The sequence below is a fragment of the Tiliqua scincoides genome, chromosome 1, assembly GCF_035046505.1.
Source record: "Tiliqua scincoides isolate rTilSci1 chromosome 1, rTilSci1.hap2, whole genome shotgun sequence".
NCBI classification, from domain to species: domain Eukaryota; kingdom Metazoa; phylum Chordata; class Lepidosauria; order Squamata; family Scincidae; genus Tiliqua; species Tiliqua scincoides.
Genome location: NC_089821.1, coordinates 17,585,068 through 17,603,740, shown reverse-complemented (window position 1 = coordinate 17,603,740; position 18,673 = coordinate 17,585,068). Strand labels below are relative to the sequence as shown.

At 44.7% G+C, this 18,673-nt stretch overlaps 1 protein-coding gene across 1 annotated transcript in view; it reads left to right on the top strand.

Moving 5' to 3' along the window:
- The window catches only part of PAPLN (papilin, proteoglycan like sulfated glycoprotein), a 48,828-nt gene extending 31,982 nt beyond the window's left edge, over positions 1–16,846 (top strand). The window contains exons 15-27 of the mRNA XM_066622980.1: positions 278–364; positions 701–971; positions 1,090–1,207; positions 3,292–3,421; positions 4,963–5,656; positions 7,111–7,248; positions 8,464–8,588; positions 9,653–9,785; positions 12,327–12,464; positions 14,103–14,230; positions 15,100–15,208; positions 15,423–15,598; positions 16,677–16,846. Coding sequence (XP_066479077.1) covers positions 278–364; positions 701–971; positions 1,090–1,207; positions 3,292–3,421; positions 4,963–5,656; positions 7,111–7,248; positions 8,464–8,588; positions 9,653–9,785; positions 12,327–12,464; positions 14,103–14,230; positions 15,100–15,208; positions 15,423–15,598; positions 16,677–16,825 — 2,396 coding nt within the window. The 3' untranslated portion in view covers positions 16,826–16,846. The remainder of the gene's footprint in view (positions 1–277; positions 365–700; positions 972–1,089; positions 1,208–3,291; positions 3,422–4,962; positions 5,657–7,110; positions 7,249–8,463; positions 8,589–9,652; positions 9,786–12,326; positions 12,465–14,102; positions 14,231–15,099; positions 15,209–15,422; positions 15,599–16,676) is intronic.
- The last annotated feature ends 1,827 nt before the right edge of the window (positions 16,847–18,673 follow it).

Here is an 18,673-nt window from a genome sequence, read left to right as displayed (position 1 = left end):
TTACACCTCATGTCCTTAACAGGAGAGCCTCCAGAGGTGTCATAGCAAAGCCTTTTTTTTTTTACACCATGATTTTCCATACCATTTTTAAATTCACTATAACAAAATTTGTTAGTAGGATTGCCTTTCAGCAATTTCCGAAGGAGCAGGAATAATTTAGAACAATTCTCTCTCCTTCTCACATTCCCCTGGTTGGGCTAAATACAAGGATTGTAGGTATTCCCAGTTGTTGGCTAAATTCAATGTGTCTAAACTAGGAATGTTAATTTCATTGCAGAGGTTCCCAGTATGCAGGATTCCACAGGCTATGATGTCAACCGCCAGACCTTATGGACTCGTTACAACCCTGAAAATAGCACCACAGGTTTGGAAACACTGTTCTTTTCCCCTCCAGTACTTAAGTTGTTCTGCTTTTCCTTTAAATAATTTAATGGGAAGCCCAATCCAACTCAATTCCCCACATGGCAGTGCAGCAGTGCCAATGAGGCACACACTGAACCCTGCAGGAAAGTTTCAGAATCCGGAGGCCCCCTTGGGGTAAGGGAATATTTGTTCCCTTACCCCAGGTTAAGCCTATTCCAGGCTGCCAGCACAAGCTTTTAGTACTATCAGACTTTGCTAGTCTTTGAACATGCTACTGAGTTCTGCTTTGGATGCAGCAGAATAATATGAACACCACACTCCTCTGTCACATTTTCAGTTTATAGAAGTGAAAGGATAATCCAAGAAGGCTCTGTGCATCACCAACTCCAGCCCCATGAAGAGTATGGCTCCAACTTCTTGCCCCTTCAACAGGAGTCTTACTTGGGCTCCTCAGTGTCTCGCCACTTCAGCTCCCATCAAGATGTTGCCCCAAGATCTGACGTTCGGGACTGCCGCCAGAGTCCTCACGGTTGCTGTTCAGATGGTCGCACTCCAGCAGCTGGTGCCTTTGGGCAGGGCTGCCCACCTGATAGTTGTCATCGAAGCAGGTAGGACAGACTGGTTAAGTCACTTATTTGCCAGAAACGCAAATGTATTGGGCTAGTTTCAATTCTGAATATTTTATGCTACACCTTGTTTCCATTGGTTGTTTGTGGGGGGATTTAGGTATGGGTGCTGCCCTGATGGAATGTCACCTGCCCAAGGACCAAACAAAGAAGGGTGCCCACAGTATTACAGTGATGTTTACATGAGCAGAAATGAACCTGCTGCTGCCTCTCCAACGGTAAGTGTGGGAAACTCAAGGTCTAAAATTACAGGTGAAATAGCTTGATAGAAATTTTGAAATATTATTTTGCACCAACTGTGCACTAGATTAGAGGTATTGGATCTGGCTGCAGGCATCCAGTGAAACCACAGGGCAGTCTTCTTGTTCCAAAGATCTCAAGATATACCTTCTTGACAAATGGTGACTTTGAGGCATCACAGCTACACTCTGGTTGTCTCAAAAAGGGCAGAAGAAATACCACTAAGTAATATTTTTATAGTATACATGTTCAGTGCTCAAGATCTACTTATATCAGCTCAGTCATCTTTACAACAATCAGTTATATCCCCAAATTGCAGGTGGTAGAGTAAGGGGGAGTAGGTTATTCACCTAGTGTTTATTGCAAGGGAGAAAGCTATCTGAGTAGATAGCTTTGTACTTGTTTCCCTTGAGTTAATGGATGGAATTTAGACTTTCAGGGTGATCTGTGATGCCGAATAGTCTAACCAAAAAGTAAGAGTCTAGAACGGCCGTCTCCAAACTGCAAACCACTGCATGCTGGAAAAGCCATCTGGGTACAGTATGGCACTTTCCATCATGCAGACTCCTATCTTTCCTGCTGATCTTCTCAGAAACTTGTACTGGGCAGCCCCTTCCGCCCAGTAATCAGGGTGCAGAACCTGCTGGAGCAACAGGCAGTGGAAACGGCTGCCCAGCACAAGTTTCTGAGAAGATCGACTGGAAAAAGAGAAGGCTGTGGTGCGGAATGGAAAGCGCTTTGCCCACACGGCTTTTCCATTGTGCTGGATCTGGCCTGTGGGGCATGGTTTGGCAGCTACTGGCCTAGAAGAAACAGGCCCCTTGTAGCGTACTAGAAGCTTTAGAGGCCTGTCCCATCTAACTTTTTGAAGCTGAGTAAAGGCCTTCCTGATAAAGTGGGCCTTTATTTGTGAACTATGTGAGCTCAGCGTACTCCTTTTCTCCTTTGGTTGACTGTTGTTTGCTGCTCCTTTTTACGGTGATTGTTGTTTTATTTTTAGTATTGAAGTATTCTGCTTTGAGTCTGAGAAGTGGATTATAAATTTAAATAACACTATTTTAATATCAATCACGGTCACTGGCTTCCTGCCTGGATGATGTCTGCTGAGTTTAAGCATCCAGTTTCCCACCCAGGACACTTAAGGAAGACACTAACTTTTGAGCCTCCTGACTTGTGAGGACACAAGGTTCACTTCTAAATGTATTCTGGGACCACAGACTCTTTCCCTGCTTCTGTACCTTCCTTCATCCAGTGTTTCTGATGCTTCTGGGCATGCAGCTGTCTCTGGTGGACATGCTTGAATCCCAGCCCAGCTGTTCTGCTATGTACAAGAGAAACAGGAGCCTCCCTAGTGGCTGACAATTGTATTCCCAGCACCTAATTATCTACCGCAACACAGTCATACGTTGCAAAGTGATTGGGCTGAGAGCCCAGGAATGATGATAGAGAGTTTTAGAAAACAGAGGTTGTGGAAACATGGCCTAGCATCTGACTGCTCGGCCCCTGCAGACTTGCCATCCGGAAAAATAACTGGTTTGCCCGTGGCTGTTCAGACTGTTAGGTATCCCGTCTTGTGTAAAGAGAAAGTACAGAAGGAAAGACATGCAGAAAAACTAACAAATATTGAAGGGGTATCTCTCTTCATGGGAATCTCTGCATTCTTTAAGAACATCCTGAGAGGCCCTGTGGCAGGTTCCGCCTCTGCTGAAAATGCAAGATGGTCATCACAGTTACAGGTTGGTGGTAACCTGTTACAGGGCCATCTCTGCTGCTGTGAATTTGGCTTCTGGAACTCTCCAACGTTGGAGATTAGAACTGTTCCTTCTTCACTGGTGTTCCAGAGTGAAGACCTTCTTGTTCTACCTAGCCTTGGTTTTATATTTTCTATGGCTGTTGATTTTCATTTGGTTGTGGTTGCACTGTCTGCTTTTTTCCCCATTTCGATTAGCTTAATATATATATTACTGTGTTAATTCTGTCAGCCACCATGAGCCTCCCTGTTGGGATAAGAAAGGCAGGATATACATGTTTTCAATCCACAAAACCTCTGGATTTGTTTAAGGCAAGCAGAGTTGTGTCCCGGCAAAGACCGAGTGAGGAGTGCCGAAGTTCTATGTATGGTTGTTGCTATGACAACGTTGCTTCTGCTGCAGGGCCTCATGGAGAAGGATGCCTCAACAGACCCAGCCAATGTAAGTGACGCTTTGGTTTTGAAAGGTGGGCTTCCCCCAATGCAAAAGCAGACATGAACAATTCCATCCTCTTCAAGGGTGTTTTCTACTCAATCCACATTAACCAAAAAATACAGTCGTCCCTTGTGCCAGAATTCAATCATGACCTGAAAGAAGCCATCAAGATCCCAGCCTAAGCATTATAAGAAATTCCTGTAGAAGCTTATTAAGTGGGCAAGAATTCTGCATGTTCTTCCAGTTAAGTTTTTTAGGGCTTCTATAATCAGTGCTCCTGGTGAGAAGGCATCACTGGTGCGTGTCTATTCTTGGATGATTCCTGTTCAGCCACCCTGAAGAACTCATGACTGCCAAGTGCAGTTACTCAGAAAGGGGAAATCAGGTTGAACAGTGGCAGCAGGGACCAAATGATCATAGATGCAAAGCCATCTATCACCCTGTCTGCCTTTTTCAAGCTGCAGTTCCATTCCAGCCAGTTTCTTCCACTTGGCTTTTGTAAGCCAGCAGCAAGGGCACATGGCCAACTCAGAAGTATCTCTCACATACAACGTTCTGAGTACAATGTCTGCCTTTATGGCCAATGCTATTTCATACTGATTGAACCAAATAAACAGGACAACAGTCAAGCCTTTGATGCAATATCTAACCAGACTCTAAAAATAGGGATCTAAAAAAATCTGGTCCACCATCACATTTTGACTGGTCTGCTGACCCCTGCATCATTATAATTTTCCTCCCACTCCTTCCTCTTCCTCTTCCTCTTCCTCCCACTCCTTTCTCTTCTCCTCACACCCTCTCCCATCACCATGCACTTTTGTACTCTCCTGGATGAAGTGACTGCTAGGTTAGGTCCGTCTCAGTGAGAGCCCACCTGTGAAAGAAAGAGGCAGGAACCACTTCTGGCAGCTGCAAATGTTGCAAATATTTTTCCCCCGTTGTGAAAATTCTTAGTTATGTACTAACTGTATATATTATCATCTGATCAACTCACTGTAGCCCCCTCTGTGAGCAAAACAGAGCAATGTGGCCCTGGCAGCTGAAAGTTTGCAGACCCTTGCTCTAAAACTAGTTCTCATTTATTTATTTTTTTAAATACAGGCCATTATGGATTGGGCAATATCCTATTGGACAACATAATGATTACTGTGCAGTTGTATCTGTTTTATAAAAGTGTTTAATTGTGACAGCCCCAAAGAATCCTGAGATGCATAGTTTGGAGACATTGCTCAGAATTCTCCATTTGAAAGCCCTACCCCTGGGTTAGTATACTTCCCAGGTTTCTCTGAATAGTAGGAAGATGAATTTGGAGTGTGGATATCCTCTCAATTAGCAATCTTCAGTTCAGGGTGAAAAAAGAGAAGGAGAAATGTCAAAGAATCGATGCCTTCTACTTGGTGTAAAGGTAAAAGGAACAAGAGGAAGTCTGGAAAGCACAGTATTGATAGCAATTAAAGGGGGCCAGTAATGAAAGAAAACTTGTATTTTCAGAACACTTGTATTTGTACTAAATCTGGATCTGCTTCTCTTCTGACATTTGCTGTTAGCTTATCCTGTCAACTGTCTGCTACCCAGTGCCCATGGCTCCTGTACTGACTGGACAACTCGCTGGTACTTTGTAGCTGATGTGGGGAAGTGCAACCGATTTTGGTATGGGGGTTGCCATGGTAATAAGAACAACTTTGCTTCAGAAGAGGAATGCATGAGAGTGTGCCATGGGTCAGCAGAAAGAAGCAATGTGAGGCATCCCCACCATGGTGCAGATCCTGACATCCACTCTAGTTCTCACTTGCGAGAGGGAAATGTACAGGAATGGCAACAACAGCACTCTGCAAGAGGCACCATCAGTCACGCCCATGGGGGAGGAGGAAGGCATGGTGATTTCCATACACAGGATGGCTCAGAAACTCACTCAGCGCTGCATCACAGGGAGAGGGGCTGGGGAAGAACTGTGGTTACAGACGGACAACCAGAGTCTGAGCAAGGTACTGGTACGCTTGAGAACCGGCAGCAGGTCTCTCAGCACTCAGTAGCTCAAGGGGAAAGGAGAGTAGATCCAGAAAACTACCTGCGCAGGTTGGGGGAAACAGTGGTCTCTGGACACTCGGAGAGGCGGCTGACTGTCGATGGTCATACAGTTCATCGTGAGGCTGAAGGATGGGGAAGACAGTCTGGAGCAGATGCATCAATAGTGAATGGATTTGGGCAGCAAGCCCCACCCTTCCAGCGTTCTCTGAACAGGTAATATTTTTGAATTAGTATGCTGTCCTACACAGGGGCTGTCTTCTGCAACTTGAGAACTTCTTGCTATTTATCAACCAAAGAGCCTGCTATAAGCTCGCCACAGTAGTATTCCCCATTGGATTGTAGCTACTCACTACCAAGACTTGCTTTTCTGTTCTTAAGGAACCAGGCATATGTCTTTATATCTTGTGTTTTTTCAACCAGTGGTAGCAGTTCATAAGGATGAATGGCAGTTGCCTCCATTGTCGTGGAGATTGCATGACACTGCTTTGCCTGGCCTGACCCCACCACAAGTGGGGCAGAGGTGCACTTGTAGCAGAGTGTGGTTGCCCTGGTCCTTCAAAAGAGGCACAAGTCAGGCAAAAAGGGAAAGGAGTAAAGCTGAGAAGACATCAGGAGACATTTGTGTTAGCGTTCCCATTGATTACACAAGGAAACATGACTATATTATGAACGTAAGAACAGGCCTTTAGCCACTGGAATTGTTCCCTAGTCCTGTGCAGAAATCTTTGAACTCCAAAGATGCTGGACAGTTGTGTCCTCTAAACTTGTGGCTAACCTCAAAGTTTTCTTGGGTCAGTTTGAACAACAATTCAACAACAATTGAGTGTTGGGCGGGTTAGGACAGACAAAAGAAAATATTTCTTTACTCAGCGTGTGGTCGGTCTGTGGAACTCCTTGCCACAGGATGTGGTGCTGGCGTCTAGCCTAGACGCCTTTAAAAGGGGATTGGACAAGTTTCTGGAGGAAAAATCCATTATGGGGTACAGGCCATGATGTGTATGTGCAACCTCCTGATTTTGGAAATGGGTTATGTCAGAATGCCAGATGCAAGGGTGGGCACAAGGATGCAGGTCTCTTGTTAACTGGTGTGCTCCCTGGGGCATTTGGTGGGCCGCTGTGAGATACAGGAAGCTGGACTAGATGGGCCTATGGCCTGATCCAGTGAGGCTGTTCTTATGTTCTTAACTACAATTCCCAGGAAGCCTTGCAGGTCTCTTGTGATCTGGTGTGTTCCCTGGGGCATTTGGTGGGCCGCTGTGAGATACAGGAAGCTGGACTAGATGGGCCTATGGCCTGATCCAGTGGGGCTGTTCTTATGTTCTTAACTACAATTCCCAGGAAGCCTTGCAGGTCTCTTGTGATCTGGTGTGCTCCCTGGGGCATTTGGTGGGCCGCTGTGAGTTACAGGAAGCTGGACTAGATGGGCCTATGGCCTGATCCAGTGGGGCTGTTCTTATGTTCTTATGTACCTACATTGACTTAAATCCATAAAGCTGGGCAAACTGTCAGATAAGTTACTCAAGACTTCATTGTCTTTGCAGATAATATGTTGACAAATGTTAAAGATGCTTTCTTATTTCCTGCAGCTGTGAGATCTTTTAAGGCAACCATAAAGATTGTGCAACTTGGAGATAAAAACTTGGGGGGGGGAACTTTGTGTCTTTCAGGGTTGTCTTGGATGGATCAGAGTCTTCCGCAGTGGAGGCAGGCTTGGGACAGAGTATTCGTCTTCTTTGCAAGGCAGGAAGTTCCCCTTTCTCCAGAGTTGAATGGCAGAAAGATGGGCGGCCAGTGTCATCTGTCAGGTGAGCCTGACCCAAGGCTGGTCCATCCATGAGGTCAACTGAGGCTATTGTCTCAGGCAACTGATTGGTAGGGTACTGTACACCTCAGTCCTCTCAATTGCCTTTGCTGCTGCTCCTCATCCTCGGAATGGAGCAGAAGAGGAAGTGTGGAGAGTGGGTGACTGCACATTAGAAATGCTCTAATCACCACACTATCTTCTTTCCTCCATGCTTTCTCTTCTCCATCCCTTTCTTCCTTTTCAAGCCCAGGGAGAGGACTGAGGCAGGCACATTGCCAAGTAAGTAGGGGCAGCATTTGGAATCCTGAAGAGAGCATCATGGAGTGCTGGGCTGAGTCTAATCCTGGCTCCACCACTTTAGGCCCCCTCCTGTCCATCTATACTATCCAGGTGGTTTGGGGGAGAATATAGCCCATTGAATTAAAATTCTTAACCTTAAAAAAAGGCTTTAAATTACGATTACATTAATTTTGGTGAATGCCCGTAGACAGTGGCATAGCTTGAGGGGGTGCAAAGCACCAAGTATTGCAGGGAGCCTCACCAGGGTGTGCAAGCAGCCCCTCTCCTTCAAAGTCATTCTAGGCAGTGGGAGCAAAACGGAGACAAATGTGTAGCTGTATATAGAACATTTTGAATACATTTCTGTATTTTTGCTTGCTCCGGCATTCTCCTACTCCATTTTTTACGATTCCATCAGGCTTGTCTCACATACTTTCACGCCAATAAATTATAATTAACATGCATCTGATGGCAACAGTACACTTGAAGGCGCTTAGGAGCAAACTGCATATTAACAGTAAATGTGTTAGTTTAGCCTGGGGTTTCTCTTTTTACAACAGTACTAGGAAGAGCACTTGAAATGATGTTGCAAATCTTGGCGGGGGGGGGGGGCTTTAACACTTTGCCACTGCTGTGTATCAGATTTTAATCCCCCCATTTTAATTAGAAAGAAAGCTTCAACTGAAAGCCAATATATGTGGGGTTTTTTAAAGTTTAAAAATAGTGCATGAGGGGCATGCATTTGGAATTGTGGAACTGTGGCAGAGACAAGGTGCAGAAGGACCACCCAACTAGGGTATTTTTATGTTTTGGATGCCCCCCCCCCACCGTAAAAAGAAAAGCCTTAGGCCAAGCTAACTTTATCACAGCCTGTAGTTTGGAAATTAGATGCTAGCCAGTCTGCAATATGTGATGGTACTCTTGTTTCTCCCTGCAGGCATACCTATCAGTCAGACAGTTCCTTGGTGATCAGCCAGCTGAGGGCTGAGGATGCTGGGACCTACATGTGCATAATTTCAAACGGGAGAACTGAACGCAGACAGATTCAGCTGAGGATCAAAGGTCATTCATTACTTCCCGCTTATGACCTGAGCTAACTCTTATCTCTTCTGTCCAGAATCAACACAGGCATAAGACAAAGTTCAGCTTGTTATGTTTTCATTTAGTCTAACCAACAGACCCTTCTCTCTGGCAATATCCCAGAAAACGTTTGTCATAATCACAACAGCGATGTTGGCTTTGGTGAAGTGACCTGGCAATTGCAATTCATTGTAAATGGAGCAGTGTATAGATCAGGTGTGGCCAAACTTGCAATATTTAAGAAGCATTTGAATTCTTAAATATATTTATTCATCGTGCACAAACTCTTTTTTAAAGCCAGTTACATCTCAGTTTATAGCTGGTAAACTATATAGCTTGAAAATGTTTTGTTTACCTATTATATTAATTGTGATGCAAAAAAGGAGTTCAGCCAATGTATTTCTGAAAGCCACACATTTATATATCAAAGAGCTTCATGTCACTCACAAGCCACAGTTTGGCCTCTCCTGGTATAGCGCTTTAGTGGTGTGCATGCTTACAATTATCCTTGCAAACAAACAATCATAGTGTATTATTAGGTACATTGTGGCCCAGGAACAATCACAGTTTCCAGATAGGTACAGTATTTTCTTTCCCACTAGCAATGAGAGAGATTGGTTTACTATGTACACAGCACTGTCATCCAGCCTGTTCCATTGTTCTTGCTCTTCCTACCCTTACCTGCAACTTCTATTTCTGCTCTCTCTGCAGTGACACTTAATAGGCAGTGGTGTGTCAGTCCCTCATTGGCTTAGCTGCTCAAATATTGCACTGAGACTGGACAGCCATGACTTGCACAGCAGCGTGCTGGGAACAAGGCCTGGGAGAGTTTAGAATGTAAATTTCAAGATCTGGGGGCTATATTTGTTTAATTTAACTGCACATGCATTTCCTAGATGCCTTGAATTTTTAAATGACACCTGGGGGTACAAGTCACTTGAATATTTTCAGAGGAAGCAGGCAGAGATTTGCTGGTTATGATTTGCACTAGCTTAAACCCGCTCTCCACAAAGTACAATGTTTTTCAGAATTGTTTCTCTCTCTAGAAATCCCTGGACCTGCACAGGAAACCAGACACCAGCTTATTCATGGTCAGAATCGACAACACAGAGTATTTGGTACAGGAGTTAATACGGGACAGTCACTTATCTCTTCTGCACATCCTCATACCACATACAGGTAATGCTAACATCCTCCTGTCCTCCACACTTGAAGTATTGTAAACACTGTGGGCTTGTTAGAGAACAAAACTGTTTCCCAGAAGGCAGTGGTGGGGCAACTAGTTGCATCATATAGTGTATCTAGCTCATAAGAAGAGCCCAGCTGGTTCAGGCCAAAGGCCCATCTAGTCCAGCTTCCTGTATCTCACAGTGGCCTACCAAATTCTTCAGGGAGTACACAAGACACAACCTGCATCCTGGTGCCCTTCCCAGAGTCAGGCATGGACTTTCAGCAGTTTGGTGGAAAAGTGACTGATTGGAAGGTGGTAGCCATCAGAGCAGCATTTCTGAAGAAGGCAAAAAGTATGTAATTCTAAAAATAAAACCATAATTTGCAAGAGTTGGCCCACCTCTCCCTTCCCCCACCACCCAAGCTAAAATCAAGGCTCTAAATGCAGATGATTTAGGGCCCAGTCCTAAAGCTTTTCAGTGCCAGCACTAGGTGTCACAAAAGTGTCCTAAGGCACATCTGCAGCATTCGGGGAGGAGGGGCTGCAGTCACTGGGCCAGCACCAGTTGGTGCTGAGCCTCAGTGCCATGAGGAGAGCTGGCCAATGGTAAAGGCAGGGGAAGTGGGGAAGGGCAGGGCAGCAGGGAGGAATTGGGGTGGGAAAGGGGGGAACTGGTGGAGCTCTGCTCCTTGGGGTCCTGAACTCTGTATCTCAAGTCTGCGCCAGTAAAATAGCCAGGGTAGAGAAGCCCCATTGCACAGCTTGGGGCTTCCTGGTGTCCGCTGGATACAGCAGTAGCCACTTTAGCACCGCTGCTCCAGTGGTTGCTAAGAAGCTCAGGTCTGGGCTATTAAATAGTACTGTTATGATGCTCTTGGGTAGAGTGCACAATTCAGCAATGACCTGTTCAGAAGCTAAGAGACCACCAGAGTATAAGTGAAACAGCCTAGTATTCCATATTTTGTATAGGCAGGGGTGATCACAGCCTCTGAGAGAGCTCCTACTTGTTGAAAAGCACATATATAATAGTTGAAAAGTTCTGTTGTGTTGTGAATAGTTGAATATAATAGTTGAAAAGTTCTGTTGTGCCTAGTAGGGAGTAAGGCTTGCAGTGAGCTTAGCAAGGTTGAAGCATGGAAAGAGTCTCTACTTTTAGCTCTCCTCCTTCATTTTCTGTCCATGCATCTCATGCCAATGATGGTGGGTGTGGCAGGTCCTTTTGCACATGAAGAGATTATTTACCACTGCTTGCACTCGGGAACTCACTGAGGCAGTGAGTGGTGATGTTGACTGCAGCAGTACTTATCGGGAGCTGGAATCTACTATCTATGCCCACCCCCAGAGGGTGTGAGAAACTTGGTTCCCTCTTCCAATCCAATCAATCACCTCCCTCTCTCAGCTGCTACCCTTGGAAAAATGGAGAATCCAAGATTCATTCATATGTACTAATCAGAGAGCTTGAGAGCGAAACGGGAGACATAGGAATCTTCAGTATTTTCTAGTAAGCCTTGAAGTTACTCACCATTGATTTGCCTGAGTGAACCCCAGCTGCACCCTATGTATGTGCTGGGGAGGCAGGTAGCTAGTGGAGGTCCCCGAATAGCAACATGATAAAACTGTGACATTTTGTTGAAATGTCTCTAGCCTTTTTTTTTTTTTTTAAAAGAACATATTAAATAGAGCCAGGCAGTCTCTAAGAACAGCACTTAAAAGAACATTTGATTAGATGGGATTCTTGCAGCAAGAGGCATGCTCTAGGCCTGTGGCCAAATGAACACTTAGGAAAGATGCTTACACAAGGCTACACTTTGTAAAGTGTTATGTCAGAAGCTGCACATTGGTCGAAACAAAGCCCCTGAAGTAATCCACTTATGATGATGTGGAACCACTGCAGACTCAGTGCACAGTTGCACTTCAGAGGACAGGGCAAGAGAAAGCATTCTGTCACATTAATGTAGATTTAAAATACTGTACAAAGCTGCAATATAGCTGCTATTTTATATAGCAGCCTCTTCAGCCTAGAAAAGAGGCACCTGAGGGGGGACATGATTAAGACATACAAAATTATGCAGGGGATGGACAGAGTGGATAGAGAAATGCTCTTTACACTCTCGCGTAACACCAGAACCAGGGGACATCCACTAAAATTGAGTGCTGGGAGAGTTAGAACAGACAAAAGAAAATATTTCTTTACTCAGCGTGTGGTTGGTCTGTGGAACTCCTTGCCACAGGTTGTGGTGATGGCGTCTGGCCTGGACGCCTTTAAAAGGGGATTGGACAATTTCTGGAGGAAAAATCCATTACGGGTTACAAGCCATGATGTGCATGTACAACCTCCTGATTTTGGGCTATGTCAGATGAAATGGGCTATGTCAGATGCAAGGGAGGGCACCAGGATGCGGGTCTCTTGTTATCTGCTGTGCTCCCTGGGGCATTTGGTGGGCCGCCGTGAGATACAGGGAGCTGGACTAGATGGGCGTATGGCCTGATCCAGTGGAGTTGTTCTTATGTATGTTCTTATTTTGAGACCATATGCCTCTGTTTTGTAGGTTAAAAATGTATAAAAATGAGCCCTCTGTGGTTGATGCCAACATTGGTGAGCGAGTCAGATTGTCTTGTCGTGTAGAGGCATCACCTTCACTAACCATCGACTGGCAGAAGGACGGACAGCCCATTTCCTCGCCCAGGTAAGCTGCAGCTGTGATGTACTGCTTCTTCGTCAGGGATGCACAACAGAAACCACCTGAAGGGTCATTTTTACTAACTCAAAGAAGCTCAGTCATTACACTAACCCTCAGAGAATTTTAGTCACAATTTTACGATGGTGTCTTTTTAAATAAGTTATTTGTGAACGCCTCTTTTCTGTCTGTATGCCAGGAGTCTGCATCCTAATCACACAGTTGTCATACTTTTTCTGTTCCCATCTCTCTATAGCAGTAATTTTCAATATTTTTCATCTCATGGCACACTGACAAGGGGCTAAAATTGTCAAGGCTCACCATCAGTTTTTTTTTTTTTTTACAATTGACAAGGATATCATGCTGGTGGTTGGGGCTTATATTCCCCATCGGCCCTATTGATAAATGACCCCCAAACTCTCACACACTCCTGTAGACCACTTGCAGCACACCGATGTGTTGCAGCACAGTGGTTGAAAATTGCTGCTCTTGACTCAGATTTCTAAATTACAGTACCTCCTCTCTCTTGCTCCTTTCCTCCTTATCACACACTCTTCCTTGTTGCAGCCTCACTTTTCTTACCACCATTTGTCTGTTTCGCCATCCCAGAGATACACCTTCACCATCACTATCGCTCAACTATCTTCACTGCCACTTTTGGGCAGACGTTACATCTTCAAACATAAATGTGAGAAAGGGCAGCAAGAAGAGGCAGTAATGACTCGACAACCTCCCTTATGCTGTGCAGGCTTGTTTCCTGCTTTCCTCCTGCCCCAACACCATTAATGACTTATTCAGGCTATTTTTGGTTAGCCATAAGAACATAAGAACAGCCCCACTGGATCAGGCCATAGGCCCATCTAGTCCAGCTTCCTGTATCTCACAGCAGCCCACCAAATGCCCCAGGGAGCACACCAGATAACAAGAGACCTGCATCCTGGTGCCCTCCCTTGCATCTGGCATTCTGACATAGCCCATTTCTAAAATCAGGAGGTTGCACATACACATCATGGCTTGTAAGCCATAATGGAAAAATGGATTTTTCCAGGAAAATGGATTTTTCCTGGAAACTTGTCCAATCCCCTTTTAAAGGCATCCAGGCAAGATAACATCACCACATCCTGTGACAAGGAGTTCCACAGACTGATCACATGCTGAGTAAAGAAATACTTTCTTTTGTCTGTCCTAACCCTCCCAATGCTCAATTTTGGTGGATGTCCAGTCAGTTATCAAACCCACACAAGGATGTGACTAACTATTTTAAACTCCAACCTACAAAACAACCTGTTTTGGTGAACAAATCAGGGACTGATTCTTAAGTCATTAAATGGTCATTTGACAGCAGAGCCACACATCAGCACCACAGAAAAGGGTCTGAATTCACCAGCAACCTACAAGATATTCAGCAGGGATGAGCTTGAAGAGAGGCCGATACTCTTTTGCACTGACTTTAGCCATGGCAGTCAGACAAGGGTGATGACATGCCATAACAAGAAGTCATGTTTTCAATGCATGTGTGAAATTGGGAGGGCATATGAAGGACAATTGCAGTCAGACTTAACGAGCAGTTAACTTCTCAATAAATGAGAACAGCCTTTCATCTGTTCTCCCACAGAAGTCATGACAAATTTTGGTGTTGGTTCCTAGATACAGACCGCAGCCTGAGGGTGCCTTGGTAATCGGCCGTCTCAGTGCTGAAGATGCTGGCATTTATACCTGCATTGCTTCCAATGGTCGGGACCAGGATCAGAGAAGTATCCAGCTCAGACCTAAAGGTACTAAGGGGGCAGTCCTTGGTTTGATAATAAGGGGATGCCAGAGTGAACTTGCTGGGAGAGGGAAGAAGGTTCTGCAAACCAAGCATCAAGTCAATGGAAGTTGCGGAGTACTGATTTGCACATGCAGTGAGTCCAGGTGGGGGGGGGAATTGTTTGAGTGGATTCCTATGTTCAAGTTATTTCAACAATGATTGGAGGAAAGAAAAAGGAGTTGCAATGTTAAGAAAATCCTCCAAACTCAGCTGCTCACACAGCCCTCTCTTATGTTCTGTTACAAGCAACCACCTACATAGATGGCTGTATATGTAAATCAGAGCAAGTCAGTTTCATCAGTAAGGCCACCAAGTACCAACATTTAATGCTATAGGCAGGGCTGCAGTTTAAAATAAAAAGACTTCTCACCCTCCTTTCAAAGATCATGGGACTGTAGCTCTTACAGGGAAGGACCACTCAGCACAAAATTCCCAGACCTTTTTTTGGGGGTGGGGGGAGGGTATGACTGTGTGGTTGTAGTAGAGATGGATTCAGATGAGCAGCAGAAGGTGGTTTTGACGAGAGCTACTCCTGTTACTGAATTAACTGTGTGACCCTTTCGCAGCAAGACTCAACAGAGTTGATATTTTTGTTGCTAGAGGAAGTCTATGAAAAGAGAATCATTCACTATAGGTTGATGGTTATATCATAACATCACTGGATAAAGGGTCCTACTGTGGAAGTGGCTTTGAGAGCCCTTTCCCGCACTCCACAATACTGCAGTGTGCAACAAGAGAGGCCAACCTTGGGCATCATTTCTGAGGAAATCCTTTCAGCATCTTGTTCCAGCAGGGCCTTCCTGGTACTGATCTTTTTCCCTCTTTTTGTATCAGGGGAACTAAGAATCACTGGCCTCCTGTCCAGCCATTCTGTGTCAGAGGGGGAGAATGCCCAGCTCTGGTGCATTGTGATAGGTGACAACGTGAATATAAGGTGGTCAAGGTAAAATCAAGTCACTGTATTTACTTTTCTCTACTAGAATAAGCATCGTCAGTGCCCCTGAAGCATTAACAACAAGTGATCACAAATCTTGTCCAGTAGACTGGCAAATTGGGCTACCTTTCTTCTCTATGGCCAGTTTGCGAATGTTGCTTAGAAGTTGTGGTTTTCTTAACATGGTTACAGTCCTCCCCCAAAGTACTTTCTTTCTGCTCAGGAATGGGGTTCCAGTGACAACTGATGGCCATCACATGAGGACAACTCAGGATGGAAGCCTGCTCATAAACAGTGTGCAGCCAAGTGATGAAGGATCCTACACCTGCAATGCCTACAGTGGCACTAACTCTGTCAGTGCCAATACAGAACTGAAAGTGATCAGGAAGAGGCCAGAAGGTGGGTGTGTGTTTGGTCATCATTCTCCATCAAGCACTTGGCCTCTAGTGGTTCAGGATTTCATCTTGCAAACTACAAATATGTCTTCTCTCCAAAGTAACAAAAAGAAAAGCTGTAACAAAATGTTCAGCATGAAACTTACCAAACATTAAGATTGATAGCTTATTTTTTTACATATTTGTGATCTCTGAAGACCCCAGCACACACTGCGAAGTCTGGGGTGAAGCCGTTATGGCTTATATGGAACTAGAAATATCTCCAAAATGTCTTATGCTGAAATTCATAGTGCTGAGCCAGAAAACAACCTTATCCTAAGTACAAGGCAAGCACTAGGACCAGATAAGTTCTTATGCTTGGACTTTAACCTGAGCTGCCGAAGTAAAGTTCTTGCTGCCCTTCTCCTGTCTGCTACTTCATATGTTTATTCTTTACTGCTCTGGAAGCAGTAGAATGGAGGAAGATCTCTTCTGTGCCCCCCCCCTAAGCTGCTCCAGCTGCAAAGCAGACATGCCCATAAATGAAGGTTTCCTGGTGAGAAGAGACCTTCCTCCTGTCAAAGCTGCATGCTGGTGCCATGCAAGAGGCAAGCAGACAGGCAAGAGGAAGTTTGGAAATTTACAGGGGATTGGGGAAGGGCTCAAACCCTACTGTGGTCCTGATGACATAAGAAAGGAGGGACCACAGGATCTGAGCTGCCTCAGAATAAACTACTTACTTTTGAGGAAGCATGCATCAGACATGTGCTCTATTCAGTAGCCTTCAACTTTTCAAGAACTGTAGAGGCAACAGGTGGAAAACAGGATGCTATCCAAGATGGGCCTTATCCAGGAGGGTCCTAGTTAATTACTGGATAAAGGATAATTTATATCCTTTCTTTCTTCCATCTTGGAACAAGGCAGCTTTCATGGGGTTCCCTGGCTGCTATCTATGCACAAACCAAACCTACAACTGCCTAGCTTCAGCTAACTGGCTATATTATAATTTATGACCCTTCAGACGTGTTCTTATGATGTTTGGTGAAATGGCCTGTTCATGAACTGTGTTCTCTAACCACTTCATCCCATCTCCTGCTCCACAGCACCTGCACCCCTCCCTGTGGACCCAAGCAGGGAGTGTGTTGACCAGCCACACCTTGCCAACTGTGACCTGATCTTACAGGCCCAGCTCTGCAATAATGAGTATTACTCCAGTTTCTGCTGCGCCAGCTGTGCTCGCTACCGGGGCTAAAACTCTCTTCTCTTCCCTCCATGTGACCTATTCTAGAAGAATGAGGACACCAATGACTTACAGTGGCAATTTCTCAAGAAGCAAGCTCAGAATTGTTTATTCCAACCAGACACAGAGGGAAGCCAATGATAATGGATTAAACACATGGCACCAATTTACACCTTAAGATGTTTTTTGGGTTCTGCAACACACACTTCTACCAGTTGCCTAATCTGCTTCCTTAAAAAAAAAAATCAACAGTGGACAAGCTAGAAGTGAGTGAGCCCTTAAAACCAGTGCACAAAACCATACTGAACTGTAGAACCAAACAAAACTAGATTAAAGAAAAGCTACAGAACCCGACAGTCTTTGCGTCAAGGAAATTGCTGGCCACAGTTTTTGGAAACTCTCTTGCCAATGGCTCCTTGTATTTTATAACCACACAATGCTTTTCAGGAATTATAAGCAGATTTGTTTCCCAGCAGATAAAGACAACAGTGTTTAGAAGTTGTTGAATCCACAGGGAACTTCGAAGACTACATCAAAACCTTGGCTGGGTCTTTTACATCAGATATGTTGAGGACTTAATAGGACCTCTTTTGCAGTTTATTAACTCTTTTATAAACAAGGACCACTGTATAGGGTATATGTGGATTTTTCAATCTCAAAGCCTGCTTCTTCATGTTTATTCCCAGTTTGGCACCATTGGACCTGGACTTCTAACTTGAATGTGGTGGCATCTACAGCTAACCATTGATGTCAAAGTTTAGGCTTGTTAAGACAGCTCTGTATCATAGGCCACAATGCACATACTTTACTACCATAATGTCATTTTTGCACTAGGGGAGAGTACAGTTCCAAACCAAGGAAAACTGCAGACAGAATGGTCACAACCCATGTCCCATAGTAACTATGGTTGAATCCTGTGTTGAGGCAAGTAACCACTAGAAGCTTTGAAGTAAGACAGTTACAGACCAAGAGTGTGGAAAGAACAGGGATAATGGAGCAAGAGAAGTGCAGCCCTTATACCCAGTAGTGTAGCTAAGGGATTGGCTGGGAGGATCAATGGCCCCAGCTGCCATGTCTGGTTGAGATGTCGGGGGCTGCCTTTCTGAGGCTAGGGAAGGCATGTGGAGCCTTCCTAGTGTTCAGGACTGCCAGAAGCCTTACAAAGGCACTTTTTGCCAAAAACTAGAAGTGCCTTTCTAATGCCTTGGGGGGGGGGGGGTTGTTAAAACTTGTGGCCCCAGGTGCCAGATGATGTAGCTATGCCACTGCTTATACCTTTAACTACTCTCTTCCACAAAAGACCATCCTGCTTTTACTACAAGTTCATTAGCCTACAAAAGAAATTGTATTTCCATGTTTGCAGTAGGATCATACAGATCAAGGAGATATGCCTTCTATACTCAGGCATTAGTGGAGTGAAATGTCTACATTTAACCCATTTTTGCCCAGCCCATAGGTGTATTTGCTCCATGTTGCATATATGCAGCATTGAGCAGAAATGGCTTCGATGGCACTGTGATACTACATACTACAATAATCTTAAGATTCTCATTGGCCTAAAATACATAGGTTGGAAAACATGCACATAACAAAAGCTGAAGGGTAACTGAGTCTTGCCAGATTCTAGAACACCCCACTCTAGCTAGTGTTGAGGTAAAATAGAAACCCCCTCTGCTGTGATTTTATTCAGTGGAGTGCCTTATGTGAGGTATTACTACAGGTACTGCAGAATCTGCAGTGGTTACATTTTGGAACCTCTGCAGATCCTGGGGTCACCCATTAAATCTTTTAAAAATAAAAAAAAATGCACCAAAATCACATTTCTTATCTTTGGGTGGTTTCCTAGTGTCTCAGGGCTAA